Below are 20,456 nucleotides of genomic sequence, written 5' to 3'. Positions count from 1 at the left end.
TGGCTGAAATAATTTTATTGTTGTATTTGGTTGGGTTTTTTTTTTCTTTCAAGTCTTGAGAAATAAATGGCCAATATTGGGAGTTGCTCATTAGTAAATCAGAGAATCACTTAAGTTGTAAGTGACCTTCAAGATCATCGAGTCCAACTGAAGTTCTTCAGTCGGTTCTTGGGCTGATCCTTCAAAGCTCCTTCAACTCGGCGGCAGGTTCCTGCAATTCACACCAAGTCGCTGCCCACGACTCTAAAAACGCCGCATTTTAGGCGGTCTAATTTAATGTTTAACTTCTCGGGGGTGCACTCCCACCCGCAGCTCCCCACCGCCACGCTTCTTCCACCGTTCTCACCTACCCCTTCTTCCACGGGGCTCCGCTGCCGGCGACCGCCCGCGGGTCCGCAGCCGTAGCACGCCGCTCCTAGCCGCCCCGAACCCCCGCGGCGGCGGCGGCAGTGAGCACAGGGACCCGAGGCGGCGCGGCCGGCTGCGCCCGCGGAATGTCTTTCATTCACGGGCACGCCGCGCTGGGGCGGGGAGGGGGGCAGTGGGCGGTACCGCTGAGGATCGCTAGCCAATCAGCTGCGGCGCTGGGACGCGTCACGCGGAGACGAGCCAATGGACTCGCTCCGGGCCTGAACTTTTGCCACGGCGGACAAGTTGATACATCGCGGGGGTGTGTCCCGCCGCGGCGGCTCCGGTGGGGGGAAAGCGACCTTAACCCTTCCGCCGCCATGACCTACTTTCCCCCAGGCGGGCAAAACTCCCCTTTAACTGCGGTGCAGGTCGCCGTACCCTCCTCTCCCTTTGACTATCAGGCGACTGCAAGCAGGGCGTGAGGAGGGATAAAGCGGTGGGAAGGCGAGGCGGGATAGCGGCGAGGAGCTGTGGTGGGAAGGGGGCGGGGGCGCTGGCGGCGTGCGTGGCCCTTTAAGAGTTGGGAAAGCGGAGCCGGTGTTTGCGCAAGGCCCGGTGCCGCTGGAGCCGCCAAAGTGTCTAGACTGGCACATGATGGGCGCCAGCCAATCGCGCCGCCGCTCGCGAGGGGGCCCCTGCGCGCGCGCCCCCCGGCCACACAAAAGCCAGCGGAGGGCCGGGCGCGAGCCAGCCGCGCGCAGGGGAGCGCGGGGGGACACCGCCGGAGACAGTCGAGTGGTGCCGAACCGAGCCGGACAGAACCGGACCCAGCCGGATCGGACCCAGCCGAACCGCAGCAGAACCGCGTTGTTCTGTGCTCTGCGCCCCCGCCGCACCGGTCCCCCGCGCCGCTGGGATACGTACAACTCACGTGTGCTGACACCGGCCTTGGCTCTGCCTTCTGCTGCTGGGTTTTGCGGGTTTTTGATTGGTGTTGCTCATTTTGGGGCTTTTTTCGTCCGTTTGCATTTTACCGATTTTTTACTTTTTTCTTTTTAAACCGGATACCTCCCGAGCGCTGGTTCCCCACAGGGCTGCACCCGCCCTCCACCGGGGCGCTCCTGCCGCCCTCCCACCTTGTATGGTGGGACCAGCAAGAGGCGCAGCCGAGCGCTGCCCCGGGCTCTCCCCGTCCCGCTCCTTCGCCGCTCCCCGCCTGGCCCCGCGTTGGCAGCCGATGTAGGGCACGGCGCGGCGCGCCCGAGCCCCAGCGCCGCCACGGGAGCGGCCCCGCAGCCCCCGCGGCGCCGTCTATGCCCGAGCCGCGCTCCCTCCCCGCCGCCTCCCCCATGGTGCGGCCCCGCCGCGGGCCGTCGGCGAGTCGCTGGGCAGGACCGCGGAGAAACCGCCGGTGCTGCGGACAAGCCGCAAAGGCGGCGGGTCTGAGATGAGATAAAAGCAGCGGCGGCGGAGCCAGGAGCCCCGCGGAGGAGCGGGGCCGGGGGTTGGCGGCGGAGAGCGACGCGACCCCCGGCCGCCTGCCTGTCGTATGTTCAGGTCCAAACGCTCAGGGCTGGTGCGGCGACTTTGGAGGAGCCGCGTCATACCGGACAGAGACGGCGGAGATGGGAGCGCCAGGAGCGGCCACGACCTCGGAGCCACCGGTACTTTCAAGATCGCGGAGAAAAACCCTTCGGCGGAGATCCGCGCGGTAGCGCGCAGCCTGCTGCGGGAGGCGGCGGGCGAGGCGGCGACCCGCGGGGACCCCATGGCGGAGGAACGACGCGGGGCCCGGCTCCGCGCCCCGCCGCGGCGGGAGGGAGCCGAAGGGGCGAGCCCGCGGCGAGCTCAGGAGAGCGACGGGAGGACGGTGACCTGCTGCCTCTTCAAAGAGCGAGAAGCGGACGGCCCCCAGCCCTCCCCCGCCGCCGTCCTCCTCGATCCCTCCAGCCTCGACGGCGCGACTGACGGCGGTTCCCCGGAGCGGCGGGGCCGGGAGGCGCGGTCGCGGTTGCTGCTGCTGGAGCAGGAATTGAAGGCCGTCACCTACTCGCTGTTGAAGCGGCTGAAGGAGCGCTCGCTGGACAGCCTGCTGGAGGCGGTGGAGTCCCGCGGGGGCATGCCCAGCGGCTGTGTGCTGGTGGCCCGCACCGAGGTGCGCCTGGGGGGCCAGGCGGCACCCCCACATCTCCTCCTGGGCAAGCTTTTCCGCTGGCCTGACCTGCAGCACCCGGCCGAGCTGAAGCCCCTCTGCGAGTGCCAGAGCTTCGGTGTCGCCGACGGACCCACTGTGTGCTGCAACCCCTACCACTTCAGCCGCCTCTGTGGGCCAGGTGAGGAGTGAAGAGGGGGTGGGGGCGAGGGTCAGGATCCTTTCTCTCCCTTTGATTTGGGACATTGGAGGTTTGGCCTCTTTCTCTGTTTGTTTGACCCCTTAACGGGCAGGATTGCCTTGACCCCGTACAGTACCGGGACGAGCCTCCTCCGGGGGTCCCCCAGGCCGGCACATTACCTCCTTTTCATCCCGGAGCGATTTCCACTTGTGCTTTAAAAACCCTTTCTAATCCTCCCCACCGCCCCCCTTGCTGCGGAGGTTCCCCTGCTGTTTAGGTGCAGAAAGGGCGATAATATGCGGTTTGCATCCTGCTGGCGCCAGCCTGGCTCGCCGGTTATCGGAGCGGCCGCGGGGCCGGGCAATTATCGCCGCCGGCTTAAAGCCGCAGAGCCCCGCCGGTCGCACTGGGACCCGGGCCGGGAGGGGATGCTGGGGATGCCCCGGCCACGAGGGACCGTGATACCCGCGTGGAAGCGGAGGAGATGCAGGTCATACATTCCTCGGGGTTTTCTTATTCTGTTACCGTGGGCAGAGGGATCCCGGAGGACACAACCTCCTGCTGACGGTCCTTGTCTTGGCAGGAGCTTGGAGTTTTTTTGTTTATTTTGCAATCCGGGATCCTGCCTCGTTTTGCATCACTTCTTTGAAAGAAACTTCGTTGCTGGGCGTGCTTCCCTCGAAGATCGCTAGAGGCTGGAAGCAGCTTTTTTTTCCTCTCCCTTGCAGCAGATGTGCTTTTGTAGGGAACTTAACTCTATAAATTTGTAGGAAATTTATCTGAGAAAGGGACAAAGTTTCCAGCTGGCTTTCTTGCAGCGGTGGTTGTTTCCCAGCCGTTTATTCGTACGAGCCCTGCGCAGGCAGTAGTAGAGAGCAGAGCTTTTATCAAGTGGCTCCTTATCATTTTTGATAGTGGGTGTCTGTGTCAGCGCCCCACCCGCTCCAACTGGGCGCTGGAAATGACAGCAGGAGCCTGGGAAAGGCCTTGATGCCCATTACTGCAAGTGTTTGCACAGCTCGCTGTAGAGACCATCCCTGTTTGTCACCCACTTCATACCCTGTGAGAAGTGCATCTTACTGCTTGCTCAGGGGAGGTGAGGAGCTTTTTCTTAGAAGCAGTAAGTGACCATAGGTCATCCCAGAATCATCTCACGCTGAATGTTAAAGTTGTTCTGGATGTGCTAACCTAAGCTGGGTTGCACACCATCTAGGTGTGAACTGAGGAGCAAACCCCTGTGTCAGTGGTCCAGGGTCAGTGTTATTATGCCTTTCACAGATTCTCAGGGCAGCTTCTCACTGAAGTTCAGTGCGCAGTGCTGGTGCCATGACAGAGCCCAGCTGGCTGCACACCCCTCAGTTTTAGTAAGTTACAAATCAAGACCCATATCACTGCCATAATCCAGAAAATTCTCTAACCAGTGTACAAAGTGGATGGAGGACCTCTGGGAGCCTTTCACGTGGTCTTGACTCTGAGAAGGGCATCAGAAGCCAGTTACATGACCTGATTCAGCAAAGTGCTGCTGAGGGCTTTCTTGACTTAAAGCGCATGACTGCTGATGCGCTGCTGCTTAAAGCCCAGCATGTGCCTGGGAGCTTTGCTGGATGGAAATCATGGCAGGAAAGGCTGGGCACTGTTGCAGGATCATGGGATGCTGGTTGGAATGGACCAGAGCTAGTTTTGACGGCTTGCTGTCTGAAGCTGGCCTGGCCAGTGTTGTCAGGCTTCATGTGCTAAGAAAGGAGTGCCTTTTGGTCACCCATCACCCTTTTCAGTCTAATGGAGCATGTGAAGAGCTTCTATTAAGTCTATTTGAGCCATGGTTGTCATCACGAACGGTGAAAGAATCCTCTGGGGAACAATGTATCAACTTGCGTGCTTTCTGCCATGGGTGCAGGGATGTGGGATGGGGCTGTAGTGCAGAACTGCAGCACTTTGAAAGATCAAGGTGGAACCCCCATCCTTCAGAGGTTTGTAAAACCCTGATCTTGAGTGGCTTCCAAGTGAATCTTTTTCCAGTGGATGTTTGTAGCTATGGAAGAGTTTCTGCTTTGGTTAATAAACCACACACAGCACTAATACACAGTTCTGTCTCTTGCAGAGTCTCCACCACCTCCCTACTCTCGGCTGTCTCCTAATGATGAGCAAAAGCCACTGGGTATGTGTTTTCTCGCTTTTGATCTCCTGGCAACTTTTCAGAGTGCAGTTTTGGTACTGGTTCTAAGACACGTCCCTATGTGGCAGGTCAGGCAGAAGCCAGCAAGTTGGGATTTTGTGGCTGCTCATTATTTCTGAGCAGGCGTCAGCTGATGGGCTTTCAGAAGTCGCTGATGGCAGTTTAATCCTAAATGACCCTGTGGACACATGCAGATTTAACTAAATAATAAGAAGCACTGTTTTGAATGAAGGCCTAATGAAGGATTTCCAGACGTCGTGTTTTGTCTGTGTGTGTAATCTGCGGGGTGCCTAGAGGGAGTGGGAGCTCCCGGGGCCGTTTCCGTAGGGCCATGGCTGCACCATGGTCATTACAATGAGGTGTAAACCCTTTGAAATGCAGTGCTGTGTGGTTTCTGAAAGGCCTTTCACTTTTCCTCGTGGATTACAAAGGGTGTTTTAAAATGAAGTTTAGCTTTGGAGTCCTTACCACCCGAGAGGCATGGACCTGTTGGTGTGTGTGGGGAAGAGGAGGCCACAGCAATGCTAGGAGGGCTGGAGGGTCTCTACCGTGGAAACAGGATGAGAGAGTTGGGGTTGTTAGCCTGGAGAAGAGGAGGCTCCAGGAAGATCTTCTGATGGCCTTTCAGGACTTAGAAGCAAATCAGAAAGTTTGGGTATGTCATGACAGGAGAAGGGGTCATAATTTTAAACTAAAAGAGATGGTTTAAACCAGATAGAAGAAAGGTTTTTTTACTGTGAACGTGGTGAGACCCTGTCCCAGGTTGCCCAGAGGTCATAGCACCTCAGCCCTGGACCCATTTTAGATCAGGTTGTTTGGGGCTCTGAGCAACCTGCTGTAGTTGCAGACGCCCCTGCTGACTGCAGGGGGGTTGGACTAGATGACCTTTAAAGGTCTCTTCCCACCCAAACCATTCTATCATTCTGTGAAAGCAGCTTGGGGAGGCTGGGTACGAGGTGAAGGTTGCTGGATAACCATAGATCCTCATCTTGTGTGGTGCACCTTGGCTTGGAGATGTTTTGAATTAGCACCAGTGCGTCCTGATGGTCTTTTCTCAGCACCCACTTCCTGCTCAATTAAAGAAGCAAAAGACACAAGAGGGTATCCCGCTAACATCTTCGGTTTCTTGCTGGGCTTGGTGTAGCTGTGGCCACAAACAGAGCGTGGGATTCCGCCCTTTGTCCCTTAGTCATTAGCTCTGATTTGCAGAGGGCAGTGACCGCGGCGAGCCAGGGAGGAGCCAGCAGGGTTTGCCAGGGTGATAGGAGCGGGGCAGCCATGCCTGCCTGTCCCACCCAGCCCACAGGGAAGGCGGGAGCTGCCCGGTGCCAAAGGTGAGTCCCTGCCCTGCCAGCTCTGGGTGCAATGCAGCTGCTCCTGCACCCAGTGCCTGCTGGAGGGACTAGCTCCATCACTTCAGCCTTGCAGTGACTGGAGTGTCCTGCAGAGCAAAATTGGCTGGTCATGGAGTTCTCCCGTTTTTGCTTTTTCATTTTTCTTAGATGTGAAGTTAAAAAAAAGAGTTGTGCTTGCCTGTGCTCCCTTTTCTGAGTTAATTCCCTCCAGAAACTGCTTGTGCTGCCGGGAGAGATGGTAGCAAGTGACACGTGACATTACTGAACCAACAGCCAGGATTGAAATGTGCCTCACTGGCTTGTTTGATTGGAAAAATAATAGTTAATCTGTGAGCAAACAGTTGAGCACTTAATTAGAGGGGTGTAAGCAAGGGAGAATAACAAAGACTCTTAACTTGTTAAAACAAAGTTTCCTTTGCTTCAGCAAAGAGGAAGGAAGGAAGCAAGAATAAACAGCTTCAAGAATTTTAATGGTGATAATTAAGTATAGTAACTATGAGTTGTTTAGAGGCTTGATGTAACTTTATCCAGTAAGCACCAAGTTCCTACTTGTTTGATCAACTTAACTGCAGTTATTTTTGTGGTCGGAGCAATTCAGACTTTGCATTTGCATGGTAGAGGTACAAAGTTAATCCTTTCTTTCTGGCCCAGTGGAGAATTCGCAGATGATGGGAGGCTGAAGAGCCACCGGTGCTCATGTAGCACTTGTAGCAGGAGGACTAAAAGCACTTTCTAACTTTTTATTTTCCCTTTTCCAGATCTATCAGATTCCACGTTGTCCTACACTGAAACGGAGGCTACAAACTCTCCCAACATCACACCCGGAGACTTCTCAGGTTGGCAGATGTTTGCACCTTCCCACGCCTGTCATCCGTGCCGGGGAGCTGGTGGCTGGGGTGGGAAAGGCTGGAGGAGATAGAGAGCTGCGGTCCTGCTCTTGGTTTATCTTCTCAGTGTGAAAAGGAGCGGTTACTTGAGTTGATTGTTTAGTCTGCACTCAGCGTGTTGTGATACGATGCCGTTTGTGGAATGAACGTGTTGGGACAAGCAGGGAGGTGGCCATGAGGCCACTTGTATACCCTCTTGAAATCACCTAGACCTTGCTTGAGCTGTAGAATTGTGCTCTGATGTGGAACTGAGCTGTACTCATTACCCCTTCGTGGCAGTGAGGTAATTTCAAACGATGCTGCTTTCTGGTGCTTCTTGATGAGTCTGTCCAGCTTGTGCTACCTGGCAGGTCCTGACATTATGGTACAAAAACCTGCTTTCATGTGAGCAGAGTTCTCAGCTACGATGCCATTGAAGCTCCCGAACAAAGCTTTGCTTAATTAGGTCCTGGTTTTAGCTCTGCCCCACCCCTGCAACCTTTCATTCATTTAATGGTACTCTGTGAGGCTTTACCTGCAAACAGGCAGAGTTGAGTCTTTGATTTGTTTGGCACTGGCGTCTTAGTGATGGTTTCACATCCTTTCCCTCCCGGTGTCCTGTCCTAGACCAGGGGCTGGGTGCAGGGAGAGGAGGGGGGATGTATCTAAAGGATCAGGTTTCATTTCTGTGGAAGAAGCTACCTGGTTTATGGTTTCAGAGTTCAGATACAGGCAAACCTTCACCCAGTGAAGCCCCAAATGCTTTCTTCAGTGGTTCAGGTGGGTTTTGTGTTGGGGTAGGACTCGGGCACCTCAGAGTTGAGTTGCTGGATACTGATTGGTTTATTGCTTTCTCTGGGGGATGCTCTAAGTTGATGGTGTTGGAGATGACTCTTGGTGAGGTCTATTAGCCACAGATTTTCTTTTATTCTCTGCTGGTTTGGTGGGACCAGCAGCTTCCTTGTGGTGTTGAAGCCCATCCTGGCTCTGCAACACTTTAAAGCCTGTTTAAACAGCATGGTGCTGCGGTGTCACGGCATGGTGATGCGTTCCTCTGGGGACTTTTCCTTCTTACTGGTTGTCCCGCCGAGGGCAGCCTGCATTCCTGCCTTGCCTTTGTGGTGCTGCCTAGTGTCCATAGCAGGGGGGACATAGCTGTCGATAGCCAGGAGTTGGATGGGGCTGTGCTGTAATAAATACAACTTTGCAATTCCTGGGGCCGGATATGAATCCGTAATGCTCCCCATACCCATGGCTTTCATTGTCACTTGATAATTGCCCTTAATTGTAGCAGCCCAGTTGGAAAACTGGAGTTCCTGAGGATGTAATGGTTTAGCTTCTCTCGCAGCAGAGCCCTTTATGGGACATCTGGTGGGTTTTCTGCAATAGAAAGGAGATGTTAGCTTTTCCTTGAACAATATAAGGGTAACACGTGACCAAGCTCCTACTGCAATTGGACACCTCCTCCCCCCCGCGCAGTTTCCAGTGGTGTAACTAATTTTAATAAGAGTCTGGGGCTCTGTGATTTATTTTTCCCTAGTGCTCATGATTGCTGAAAGAGGATAAGAGCGTTGCTGAAGTTAACCCATACTTGTCGTCATGGGGAAGTAAAAGGAAGGAGACTACTTAGGCTGTATTCTCTCTGCCCTGTTTCAGTTTGTTCTGCATTTCGACTGACTGAATAGATCTGCTGGAGGTGTAGGGCTGTGTAAGTGATACACAAAGCATGTGGTCTGCCCTGCCTTTTCTTCTGTGTACCAAAGGAGCTCAATGTGTGTTGAGCTCCTGCTCAAAAAATCGGTACATTTTGGATCCAGCATCAAGCCATGATTATTTATTGCTTCAGCTTTGATTGTCAAAAAGGTTTTTCCTACTAAACCCACAAAATTCAATTTTGGGAAACAGAGAACCATTCTTCTGCTGGTACTCATTTTCTTGAACTTCTAAACAGGAAGTTTTAGCATGAAGTCGAAGATCATCTCTGTCATGTGTAGAAGTTTAAAAACCCCCAACTTCCTCTTTTTGAAATAGACCTTTTCATAGCTATAATGCTGCTCTTAAAAACAGGAACAAGTCTTCAATGAGCTAGCAGCTCTCTAGAAGATTTGTTGTAACAGTGCAAACTGGAAGCAGAAGTTGTGAGCAGTTGTGTGGATGCAGCCTTCTGTATCATAAGCTGGATTGGTGGATGACACTCCAGAGTCCTCTTCTGAGGTTGGAGGTGTTAGGGTCAACAAAATGAAGCTGTCTGTCTGTGGACCAGTGTCCAGCCACAGCATTTCCCTAGAGAGCAGGTTTTAGGAGCACATGTAGTTGGATCGAAGGTGATCTTGATTGCTCAGTGAGGCGCAGTGGCTTGGGAATACATGGGCGGGTGGGAAAAGGCACTTGGAGACGTTTGATCCCAAAGTTTGTCTTCTGAGTGTTCACATTCAGGCTCGTTGGAGTACAAAGGGGGCTCCATCTTTGCCTCATTAGAAGTATTTCTGAGCTGGAGAGTGGGAATGAGGCAAACCTGCTGCTTTGGGAGTTGTGTTTTGAGCCCAGGTGGTTCCCATGCTTGCAGCTTGTGTTTGTCCCCCCAGTACCAGCAGAGCCTTGGCTCAACATCCCCACCACTGCTCCAGTCAGAGCTGGGGAAATAGCAGGGAAAGAACAAAATCCAGCAAGGCAGAAACAAAAGCTCAGCCCTATGACTCATAATTGGTGGAACATTTGTAGTAATTTTTTTCTCCCTTCTCCTCAGACTTGGCTCCTCTACCACATGCCAAGAAGCTGCTGTACCCGTTAGACTTGCCAGGCTTGTAGAGGGCTCTGCTGCTGCAGGAACTGGTTCAGTAAAGTGGGGACGTGCTGGAGCACACAGTGTGGGACCATGGGCTTTGAGATTCCTTGCCTTTCCCTAAAGTCCACAGGGGTATCCTTCACCTTCCCTGGGAAGTACCCTCTCTTCAAGACCACAAACCCCATTCCTCGGTGCTCCCCTTGCATGGCAGCACACTGTCACTTTGTTTTTTTGGTTAAAAATGCTCCATGAATTCCTGTAAGTAGCAGCCAGAGTTCTCCTTAGTGCTACTATTAAATTAGGGTCAGAGAATGGATTGAGTTGGAAGGAACCCTCAATGAGTGTGGACATCTCCAACTAGATCAGATTGCACAAGGTCCCATTAATCATAGAATCGACCACATTGGAAGAGACCTCCAAGCTCATCTAGTCCAACCTGTCACCTGGTCCTATCCAATCAACTTGGACCATGGCACTAAGTGCCTCATCCAGTCTCTTCTTGAACACCTCCAGGGACAGCAACTCCACCACCTCCCCAGGCAGCCCATTCCTGGGCTGGAGTGGTGTCAAATCACTCTCTCTGTGAAGAACTTCCTCCTAACATCCAGCCTATTTAGCTGGGCCTTGAATGTCTTCAAGGGTGGAGTATCTACTACCTTTCTGGGCAACCTGTTCCAGTATTTCACTACCCTCATTGTGAAGAACTGCTGCTTGAAAGCCTTCTCTAGGTGATGACTTGACCATCACTCATGGCTTCTGCAGGTCTGGAGCAACTTACCACCCTCTAGAGAGTGCAGAAATGTTGGGACGTGGGTTTTCTTAGGAGCAATAATAACTGAGGATGAGTAGTGAGCTGTAGGAGCTGAAAGGTCATGGTGGGTGCATCTCTCACCGCTGCCTTGCAGCTAGGTCTCCAGCCACAACGCAGAGGTCCCACACTGGCTGGTTGTCTACTGAAGATCCTTAACGACAACTGTTTCTGAAGCAATCAGTGCCAAGCTCTGGTAAGAGCTCTTTTTTCCTCAAACTGAGCCACCTGTCACTAGAGCCTACCTCATGCGTCTGCTTATTACTCCTTGCTGCATTGGAACTCACACCAGTGTTGGTATCTCTTTGTTGGTATGGGAATTCCCCTTCTACTTGGCACAGGTGAGGCTGTGCATTGAATCCTATGTTTGAGCCACTCACTACAGGAAGGACATTGAGGTGCTGGAGCAGGTCCAGAGAAGAGCAAAAAAGGTCGTGAAGGGTCTAGAGCACAGGTGTTGTGAGGAGCAGCTGAAAGACTTGAGGCTGAGGGGAGACATTCTCACTTACAGCTTCCTGAAAGGAGAGTGGAACCAGGTGGAGCTTGGTCTCTTCTCCCAAGGAACAAGTGATAGGACAAAACAAAATGGCCTCAAGTTGTATCAGGGAAGGTTAAGGGTGGACATTAGGAAAAAATTCTTCCCAGAAAGGGTTCTCAGGCACTGGACCAGGCTGCCCAGGGCTGTGGTGGAATCACCATCCCTGGAGGGATTTTAAAAGATGCTGAGGAATACGGTTTAGTGGTAGTGGTTTAGCAGCAGCAGCGGGATTGTGAGCTCTAGGTAGATGGTTGGACTCGATCATCTCAAAGGTCTCTTCCAACCTCAGTGATTCTCTGATGCTATGCTTTTATGCCTTTGTGAAGCGCTGTCTGTGAGGCACAGCCCTGAGTTTGACAGGGCTTTCCAGAGGGAAAGGGTTCCTTCCTGAGTGGGGATGTCTGTGTTCAGCTTGCCTCCCTTTAGTTTTACAGCATGCCAGAGGACTGCATCCTGTATCTGACTGGTCAGGCTGACACCTGGAATTAGGGGATGCTATGCACTGGGCAGATTCAGGTAGGAGAAGTGAGGGCAGATTGGTGCTGAGCAGGGCACCCAGGAGAGAGCAGAAATATGCTGCTGGAGAGAGAAGAGAGCTGGGAACATGGGAAGAGCAGAATGGGGACAGTAGTGGGGTTTCACCATCGGCTTTTCAGGAGGCCAGGGAAAGTGCTTTAGATTTTTTTCTAGACTTACTAACTTTTTTCAGACCTTGAAATCAATTCACTTCCCGTGTGCTCAGATTGCTTAAGAGTTTCAGCTCTGGTGAACCCATTTGTAGCTGGAAACATGCATCTGAAAGAAGAAATCATGAGTTGATGGTTTGCTGGAGCAGTGATTATCTCCTCTCCGCACCCCAGAGCTGTGAGAAGCTGTTCCCAAAAGTGAAAGCACACAGGAGTCTGCTCCGAGCAGCAGTGCTGAAGCCTGGAAGATGTGTTCCATGAAGCAATGGGGTTTGCTTAATGACTTACTCTGTTACCTACTCTGAAGTTGGTGGAACATAGCTGTGAATTAGTAGAGGAGAAACAGCCTGAATGCTCTGGAGTTTATTTTAGTGATCTTGGAGTTTTATTCCAAGGCTTGGGAAGATGGAGAAAGTCCTCGTGGAGTGTTGATGGTGCTGGGAGTGTTGGATCTGGGAGCAGGGTCCCCATACCCTGAAAAGGAAGAGCGTGCCTACCCATCCTGGCTGATGATTCAGCCCTGCTGGAGTGGTGCCACAGCTCCAATGGGAGAGCTGGAGAGCCAGAGGGTTTTTTCTGCTTCCAGCAATATTTAGGATGAACTTAAGGAAGCATATTTTAAAACCCACTGAATGGAGAAAGTGAAGGTCTGTCTTCCTCTTCCCCCCCCCCCCCCCCCCCCCGGAATAACAGTCTGCACAGATTTATGCTAACAAGGAAATTTATGAAGATCCTGTGTGTTAGGAGTAGGGGAAGAAAAAGCCCATTAAATATTTAAGGCGGATATGTGTGGAAACTGGGCAAACATCAGCCTCTCCAGATAGGAGCAGGGGTGGGGAAATTACCTGTTAGCAGAGGAGAAGAAGATTTATTTTCCCCCCTCTCCTTGTTAATAGGGCAGCAGTTTCTTCTGGGAGTGAAATGTTGGGTGTGAGGAGTCTGAGGGAAGACCTCATTGCTCTCTGTGACACTGTGAAAGCAGGTTGGAGGAAGGTGGGGGTCTGTCTCTTTTCCCTGGTAGCATGTGGTAGGGTGAGAGGAAATGGCCTGAAATTGCGCTGGGGAGGCTTAGGCTGGGTATTTGGAAAGACTTCTTTCCTGCAAGTGTGGCCAGGTGTTGGAACAGGCTGCCCAGGAAGATGGTGGAGTCACCATCCCTGGAGGTGTTGGGGGGGATGTTTGGACCTGGCACATGAGGACATGATTTAGTGGCTGGGGTGGTTTTTATTTGATGATTTTCAGAGATCTTTTCCAACCCAAAGGATTCTGTGATTACTTCTGGCTTCAGTATGTCTCAGTGCTTGGGCTCTTTCCACAGCCCTGGGTGAAGATGCTGGGTTGAGATGGCAGGACCATGTGCTGGGGGCTGCAGTTTTTGTCTGACTCAACAGCACCATGGAGTATTTTCATCCTTTCCTCCTCCCATCTAATTGCAGGAACATAAATCCATTTAAAAGGCAAAAAAATAAAGCCCAAGCAGAGCATATCTGTGCACCCAGTTTAATCACAGACAGATGTTTGTTTGGGCCGGTAATGGTTTTGGTTTCCTCCTCCTTTCATATTTAACTTTAAATTCTTTCTCTGGCATGTCTTACCCCAATGCAGTCTAGAACAATCAGGGTTTGGCTAAAAACTTTTCTTGTTGGAGGAGAGAGCCTGTTGCCAAGAGCTACTTCTTTGATGCAAAAAACTACATCCTGGAGGTGCTTTGTCAGATGTTTTTATATTAAACATTTTTCCTCCGTAGTTTTAGTTTGCCAGTGGGAAATAGTGCATCTGTTTTCCAGTGTGCACAACTCTTTGCTTGGTGTCAAGGTTTTCCCCACGTGGCCACGGATGGCCACAAGGATCTGCTTTGGAGAACAGCATCCTTCCCAAAGGTTGAAATTCAGAACGATGACCTACCTTTGCTTTGGGTTTGTTCATGTGCAGCTTCTGGTCCTGCCTGGGGTGGTCATCAAAGGCAGCTTTGGAAACGACAGAGTGAAATACAGAATTAATCCCCAAAAGGGAACATAAGGAAGCTCTTGGAGACAGCATCCCTGGGCTTTCAGTGTCTGTCCTTTTCAGAGAGGCACAGGTGTGCTGTTTTATTCCTCAGCAGATGTCTTTCTGGCTTGATGATAAATCCAGTGGAGCCTGCAGATTTACTACAGGAGGGCTGCAGGTCTTTCTCATTACATTTGTGCTTAGCACAGCAGGTGACTCAGGTGGCAGCTCCTGGAGTTCCAACACTTACTTCTTTTTGGAGCCTAAGGGGAAGGAGTCATTGATCCTGCAGCCTGGTGGGCTCCGGCTCCACCTTTTGTCCAGAGTCTATTGTTGATGGCTCCACTAGCAACATCACCCAGCAGAAAGAACTCTGCTGGAGTTGTGAATATGCAGCTGTTGGAGATGTTGAATTTCTGGAGTGTGCCCAAAGAAGGGCCACAAAGCTGTTGAAGGTTCTAGAGCACAGTTCCTCTGAGCAGGGGCTGGGGGAAATGGGGTTGTTCAGCCTGGAGAAAAGGAGGCTGAGGTGAGACCTTCTGGCACTCTACACCTCTCTGAAGGGAGGATGGAGCCAAGGTGGAGGTTATCTCTTCTCTCAAGCAGTATGTGATAAACAAGAGGAAATGGCCTCACATTGCCCCAGGGGAGGTTTAGGTTGGACAGGAGGAACAATTCTTTCCCCTTGAGGGTCATTAAGACCTGGCCCAGGCTGCCCAGGACACTGGTGGATTCCCCAACTTCGGAGGGATTTAAAAGCAATGTAGCTGTGATGCTGAGTGACATGGTTTAATGGTGGCTGAGTAGTGTTGGGTTTATGGTTGGCCTTGATCCTAAAGAAAAAACCTGAAATGGTTTTGTGTTGCCCAGAGCATTGATGCTTAGCTAATGCACCTGTATTAATTGAAGAGAGAGCACCCTAGATCAAAACTAGCAAAGTTATTCCCTGCATGTGGTTGTGTCTTCACTTAAACCCTGCAGGGCAGCTCAGATTGGGCCACCAAACCCAACATTTGTAGTGCTGAGGTCTTCAGAAGCTTGCAGGTGAAGATGGTTGGTGATAATACACCTTCATGCCAGTGGTACCCTGTCCCCTTTGGAGAAGCAGGAGAGCTGCTGATGACCCAATCTGTGCAGAGTGTGAGACTTGGGAAGGAGAATGATGTTTCAGCAGTGCCCATGCATCTGTAGAAGGGTTTCTAAAACAAGTGACACCTGTTCATAAAATATACCCTACAGGTTATGAGCTTGCAGTGGAAGCCTTTTGTTTGTGGAATTAATTCTGGGCTGAGCCAGGGTAATAAAGTGAGGAGGAGAAATTAATTTGTGAAGGATGAGGGGCCACTGGGGAATTGTCTAGAGTTGGGAAAGAGACGGTGTGTGCTGAAAGGCTCTGCAGGGCAGAAAGGAAGTTTCTTCTGAGGCTTTGCATCCCGTGTAGTGACAGCATCACCAGCCTCCAAAAATAGTCTTCCAGGAGGGAAGATGTCTTCTGGACTGGGAAGTGAAGTGTCCCTTTGTTACTGACTGCACAAATGACTTGTGAGAACAATGAGGTTCTCAAGCACATTGATGGTGCTGAGCAGGGAGGGCAGGAGGATGCTCCCATGGCATCCTATGTTCAGCTAGGGCTCCTGTGTCACAAGGACCTGCCTACTCCAAGGGACATCTTTAGTTGAGACAGTGCTAGTGGTGTTCATCATCCAAGCTAGTGGAACAGTAGTCAACCCCTGTCTTCCCATGTGTTTTTCCCCTGTAAGGAGCCAGGGAGTCAGTGATTTTTCCCAGGGTGGATGTTGCAGAGCTGTGAATGGAGCTGGTCTCCCCTGTCACCATCCATTGCTTCATGTCCAAGAACATCTTTGCTCTTTGATTATTATGATGCTGCTGCTTTAACCCACCAACACAGACAGCGCTTATAAGCATAGAATCAGTCAGTCAGGGTTGGAGGGGACCACAAGGATCATCTAGTTCCAACCCCCCACAAAGATGTGGACAGACATAGCTGTACATAATCCCAGAAGAAGGTAGAAGAGCAAAACTAGCTGTTGAAGCCTTAGGATCATGTCTGGAGTACACAGATGGGCTGCTGTACGAGGGACGGAAGAAAGTTGGTCTTGTCAATATTTGGTCCTGTGCCTATTGCAGAGGTTAAAGCTGCTTTAGAAGTGATCTTTGTGCAGGGACACAGCTCCCCAGCTCAGGATATTTCAATGTTGGAGCCAGGCAGGATGAGGACCTGAAATGGAGATACTATGAGCAGTGTTTGGGGAGCACCAGTTCTCTTTAAGGGAATACACTGGATTTCTCAGTATGTTCTGCAGGGAAGGAGAAAGAGTTGCTCTTTCTCTTCTTCCCTCACCTGGAACTGGGCTGGCTTTTTGCAGCAAACCAGGCTGTTTTCAGCCAAGAAGTTCTTGGAGTAAGTGCAGCACCCAGATAGAACATGTTTTTGTCTGTGGTTCATTGAGTAGTTATGATGTTTGGCCTGGAATCACAGAATAATCGCATCCCTCACTTCTCCAGGCACCTAAGCATCACACTTTAGGAAGAAAAAAGGGAAAGAAAAGAAAAAAAAGAAACATCAGGAAGTAAGCAAGTTACTTTAAAGTAAATTAGTTTAATCTTTGTAGCCAAACCATTACATTCTTGCACCCTATTAGGAGCTGGAAATGGCTTTCTAGGTAGTAAAAAGTTCTTTTGATGTCACTCTGCTTGTGTCTTTTAAACAGTGTGTATCCGAGGGTACTTCTTTGTTTGAACTTCGCTTTTTTTCCCCTCTGTGCCTGTGTTTTGCTTTTTATCCAGATCTGCTGAATACTGGGTGCAGTGTATTTATTGTGACCTTTGAAAACGACGAATGTTTTGAAGGAGGAATTTTGGCTTCTTATAGGGACCTGTAGAGAGAGGTTTGTATTCACAGTTACAGTAAGAGATTATTTTTTTTTCTTGGTGGCACTTTGATGAGCAAGAGGTGTTTATAGGCTTGATTCATAACCGAGTTACTAAGGTTTTCCACGGAAATAACTTATTAAATCGGTGGCACTCGCCGAAGCGATTGAAGTCTGTAGATGTTGCTGCTCATCAAAGGCACCTCCTTTCCTGGCCTTCCAGTACCTAACTCAGCGTTTTACCTCTGGAGAATGCTTAGGCCTGAAAGGGCTGGGGGGGTGTGGGAGCCTGGGACGTGTTTTGAGTAAGGGATAATAAAATAAATAAAAAAACACAAAGACAAACAGGGAAGGAGGAGGAAGAGTGTGTGTGTGGGGAAAACCCTTCAGGAAAAACATCCCCTGTGGTTCGGAGCCGCTGATGGTTAAACCTGGTTTTCTGGAACACTGCTTATTTGTATGGATTTGACTTTGCTGCTCGACAGCTGAAAAGTACATCCCTTTACTGCTGCTGGCCAGGCTGCTGCGGGCTTTGAAGTGCCTCGAGCCCCTGGAACCACAGGTTCAATTTACTGGCAAAGGAGACTCAGCTCTTTGTCCTTCCAAAGTGCTTGGGATTGAAGGGGATTAGGCATGTGGCTGCCGTGATTCCCAGCCCTGCCGCGTGTCCTGCCGTGCTGTGAGCTCTGCGAGGGAGGAGCAGAGCCTGCTGCCTCCCTGTGCTCTGTGGGGATTGAGGTGTTTGGTCGCTGAGGATGAGGAGGGATGCTGGGTCATCAGGGTCCCACTGCGCTCGTGGGGTTTGGATGGTGCTTGGCCCAGCAGCAGGCTACACTCATTCCCTCCTGTTTTACACCATTCCCTATGTTAATTCCACTAGAAATTGGGTGTTCAGCCTGGAAAAAGCATTACTGTGGGAACTGAGCACTGAGAGGGGTTGATGAGGAATTGTACAACACACTGCAGAGCGCTGGGGTCTGGGCTTTGGATGCTGAGAACTGTTGGAATTCCTGTTTGCTTGGGTTGTTTTTTTTCTGTAAGAACAAAAACATTTCACATGGAAATGCCTGTCTTGGCTGACCTCTGCAGAGCTGCTAAACACTGACTTGTAATGGCCTTTGCAGCTCCTGGGGCTGGAGCAGGGATTAAACGGTCTCCAGCCTTGAAGCTCTGGAGCACATTGCTGCCCTGCTGCCCCCTTCCCAGAGGTGCTTTTCCTTTGGCGAGAAGCTGAGTGTTGCTTCAGTTCCTCATCTCTGGCTTTGCTTATGGGAAAGCACCAGGAGATAAACGCAGTTAAAACCCAGGCCCTCTTCCCAGCTGAGCGCCTCTTTCATCAGCCCCTTTTCAGACATTTCAAGGCAAGCAGCTTGCACTGTGTGGTTGGTTGAGTTCCTTCAGCCATGCCTCGCAAGGCTCGAGTTCTAGCCCACCCCATCCTGCTCCCCATTGTTCCCAGTGCAAACCTCAGACCAAAGCCTTCCTTCCCTCCCCAAACGGCAATTCTTGCAAGTGTCCTTGTGTCACATTTGCTCTCCCAGCTGGGCACTGATGCTCAGCTGGACCCACTGCAGCTTGGTCATCTCCCTGCATGGGCTTTGAAGAGCTGGGTGCTGCACTCCCCTTCCTCTGCCTGCATTTGAATTTTATGAGTTCAAACATGTTTCTCCTCCTCATCAGCTGAAGAGGATCAGTTTCCTTTTTACTCAGTTTGCCTGTGGTTTAGAGAGAATAGAGGAAGAGTTGGAGGGTTTACCCTGCTGCTGGGGCATCTCTTCATGCAAGGAGGACCACACCGGGGATACCTGGGCAGGATTTCTCACAGCAGCAGCAGCAGCACTGCGGAAGGGTTTGAGACACAATGTGTCAGTTTTATCTACATATTCCATTAGCAGGAGTGAAATGTGCCAGCAGAAAGGCTATTTTTCAGCTCTTTCCATTTATTAAGGGCTCATTTGCTAAGAGTTTTCCATTCAAAGAGCCAAAGAATGTTAAAGACTTCTAAAAAAATGCCAGTGCTTTGTGCTTTCACACATGGTGATGCAAACCACTGTTGTCTAGTTAATAAAGAAGAAAAAGCACTGAGTAAAGGGTTTGAAAAAAGCCCTCTAGACATGTGCAGGGAGATGCAACACTTGGGCGCCTGGCTGGGGGCTGATGATAGTGCTGTGTTGTCTGTACATTTGGTCCACCTGTCTCCAGAGGGTCCTAGAGGAATGGATGTGCTGCTCAGAGCATGTCACTTTTGTTTCCTTTCTTTCCTCTTTTTTATTTGCTTCTGGCTGTTACAAAGCGTGGCCTATTCGAGGGTGAGCTCCTGGTGCTGCAGTCAGACAACAGACTGTTTGTGAGAGCCCCGTTGGCAAAATGAGAGTTTGTCTACTTGAAAGAATGAGGTGGTTGACTCATCTCCTCAAGGAAGGGATGTGGGGTCTTGGGAGCATCCCTGCCTCCCTTCTTCCACCACAGAGGGAAGACAAATACGGACAGTGGTGGCTGGTAGTTCCCTTGATGCTTTCCCTTGCTTTGGAATTGAAGACACTGGTCCCTAGTGATGCCTCGGACAGCACTGTCACATCTTCCCCTGAGCTCTAGCACACACAGTAGTTGTGCCCTGAATTCTTCTTATGAGTTATCTTCATTACTCTTTGAGCTCTATCTGAAAATGAGTTATAATAGGTGATTTGGTTGGTTGGTTGGTTGTTTTCCTATTCTCATCCTTAATATCCAGAGAAGCCATCGACAGAACCTGACTTTGTGACCTGTTGGTGTTTGAAGGGGGCAATAGGAAAGATGGGGACAATCTTTTTAGCAGGGTCTGTTGTGACAGGTCAAGGAGTGATGGTTTAAACTAAAAGAGGGAGATTTAGATAGAAGGAAGAAGTTGTTGACAGTGGAGGTGGTAAAATACTCTCCCAAATTGGTCAGTGAGGTGGTAGATTCCCCATCCCTTGAACCATTCTAGGTCAGGCTCTCAGCTAATGTCTAGGGGCCCATCTCAGTGCACTGTGGGTGTGTGTTGCCTTGTACAGGCTGTGTTGGGATTTTGGATGGAGTAAAACTATTGCGGCTCTTCTGATGCTTGCAGGATGTATTGCCGTGGTTGCCCTTGACCATCAGAAATGAGGAGCTTTTGTCCATGCAGGTGTTGAGAGCAGTGAGCACCACTGAGCTGAGTCTCAGAGTTAACAGTCACTACTGCTTAAAAAAGCTTGGGCTCCAAGATTAGATCTGCTTGGGTTTATCTAGTGCAACATCTTGGTACCTTCAGCTCTGGAGAGAGGGGGCAGATGGACTTTCCATGTCTTGGCCCCAAACCCTCCTGATCTGCTGCTGCCATTGGAGTCTTGAGCTCATTCTGCTGCAGGGCTAATAATGGTAAAAGTCAGTCCGTGGGGTTTTGAGTCTTGCCCCACTCTGGAGAGTATTTCTAGTAAGATTTTCAGAGAGCCCTGAAAACAAGATGCTGTAGTTTTTGAGGGGCATGTAGATGCCCGCAGCAGGGTGCAGGAGCAGCCTTTCGTGAGAAGGCCAGGCCTTGCTTTTCCTCAAGTGTCTCAGGAACTGCTTTCTGAGATCTGCAGAAAACCCAACTGAACAGAAAAAAGTATCCACCAAGACTTTATGAATCAAGCGGGAAGCCAGTAAAAATTAGTAGTAACAAGCTCATTTCAATAG

At 50.9% G+C, this 20,456-nt stretch overlaps 1 protein-coding gene across 1 annotated transcript in view; it reads left to right on the top strand.

The window, feature by feature from the left end:
• Positions 1 to 957: 957 nt before the first annotated feature.
• Positions 958 to 20,456, top strand: part of SMAD6 (SMAD family member 6) — a 48,071-nt gene continuing 28,572 nt past the window's right edge. The window contains exons 1-3 of the mRNA XM_064157909.1: positions 958 to 2,684; positions 4,786 to 4,842; positions 6,974 to 7,051. Of these exons, the coding sequence (XP_064013979.1) occupies positions 1,901 to 2,684; positions 4,786 to 4,842; positions 6,974 to 7,051 (919 nt within the window). The 5' untranslated portion in view covers positions 958 to 1,900. The remainder of the gene's footprint in view (positions 2,685 to 4,785; positions 4,843 to 6,973; positions 7,052 to 20,456) is intronic.

The sequence above is a fragment of the Pogoniulus pusillus genome, chromosome 17 (genome assembly GCF_015220805.1).
Source record: "Pogoniulus pusillus isolate bPogPus1 chromosome 17, bPogPus1.pri, whole genome shotgun sequence".
NCBI lineage: Eukaryota > Metazoa > Chordata > Aves > Piciformes > Lybiidae > Pogoniulus > Pogoniulus pusillus.
This window is presented reverse-complemented; position numbering and strand designations above follow the sequence as displayed.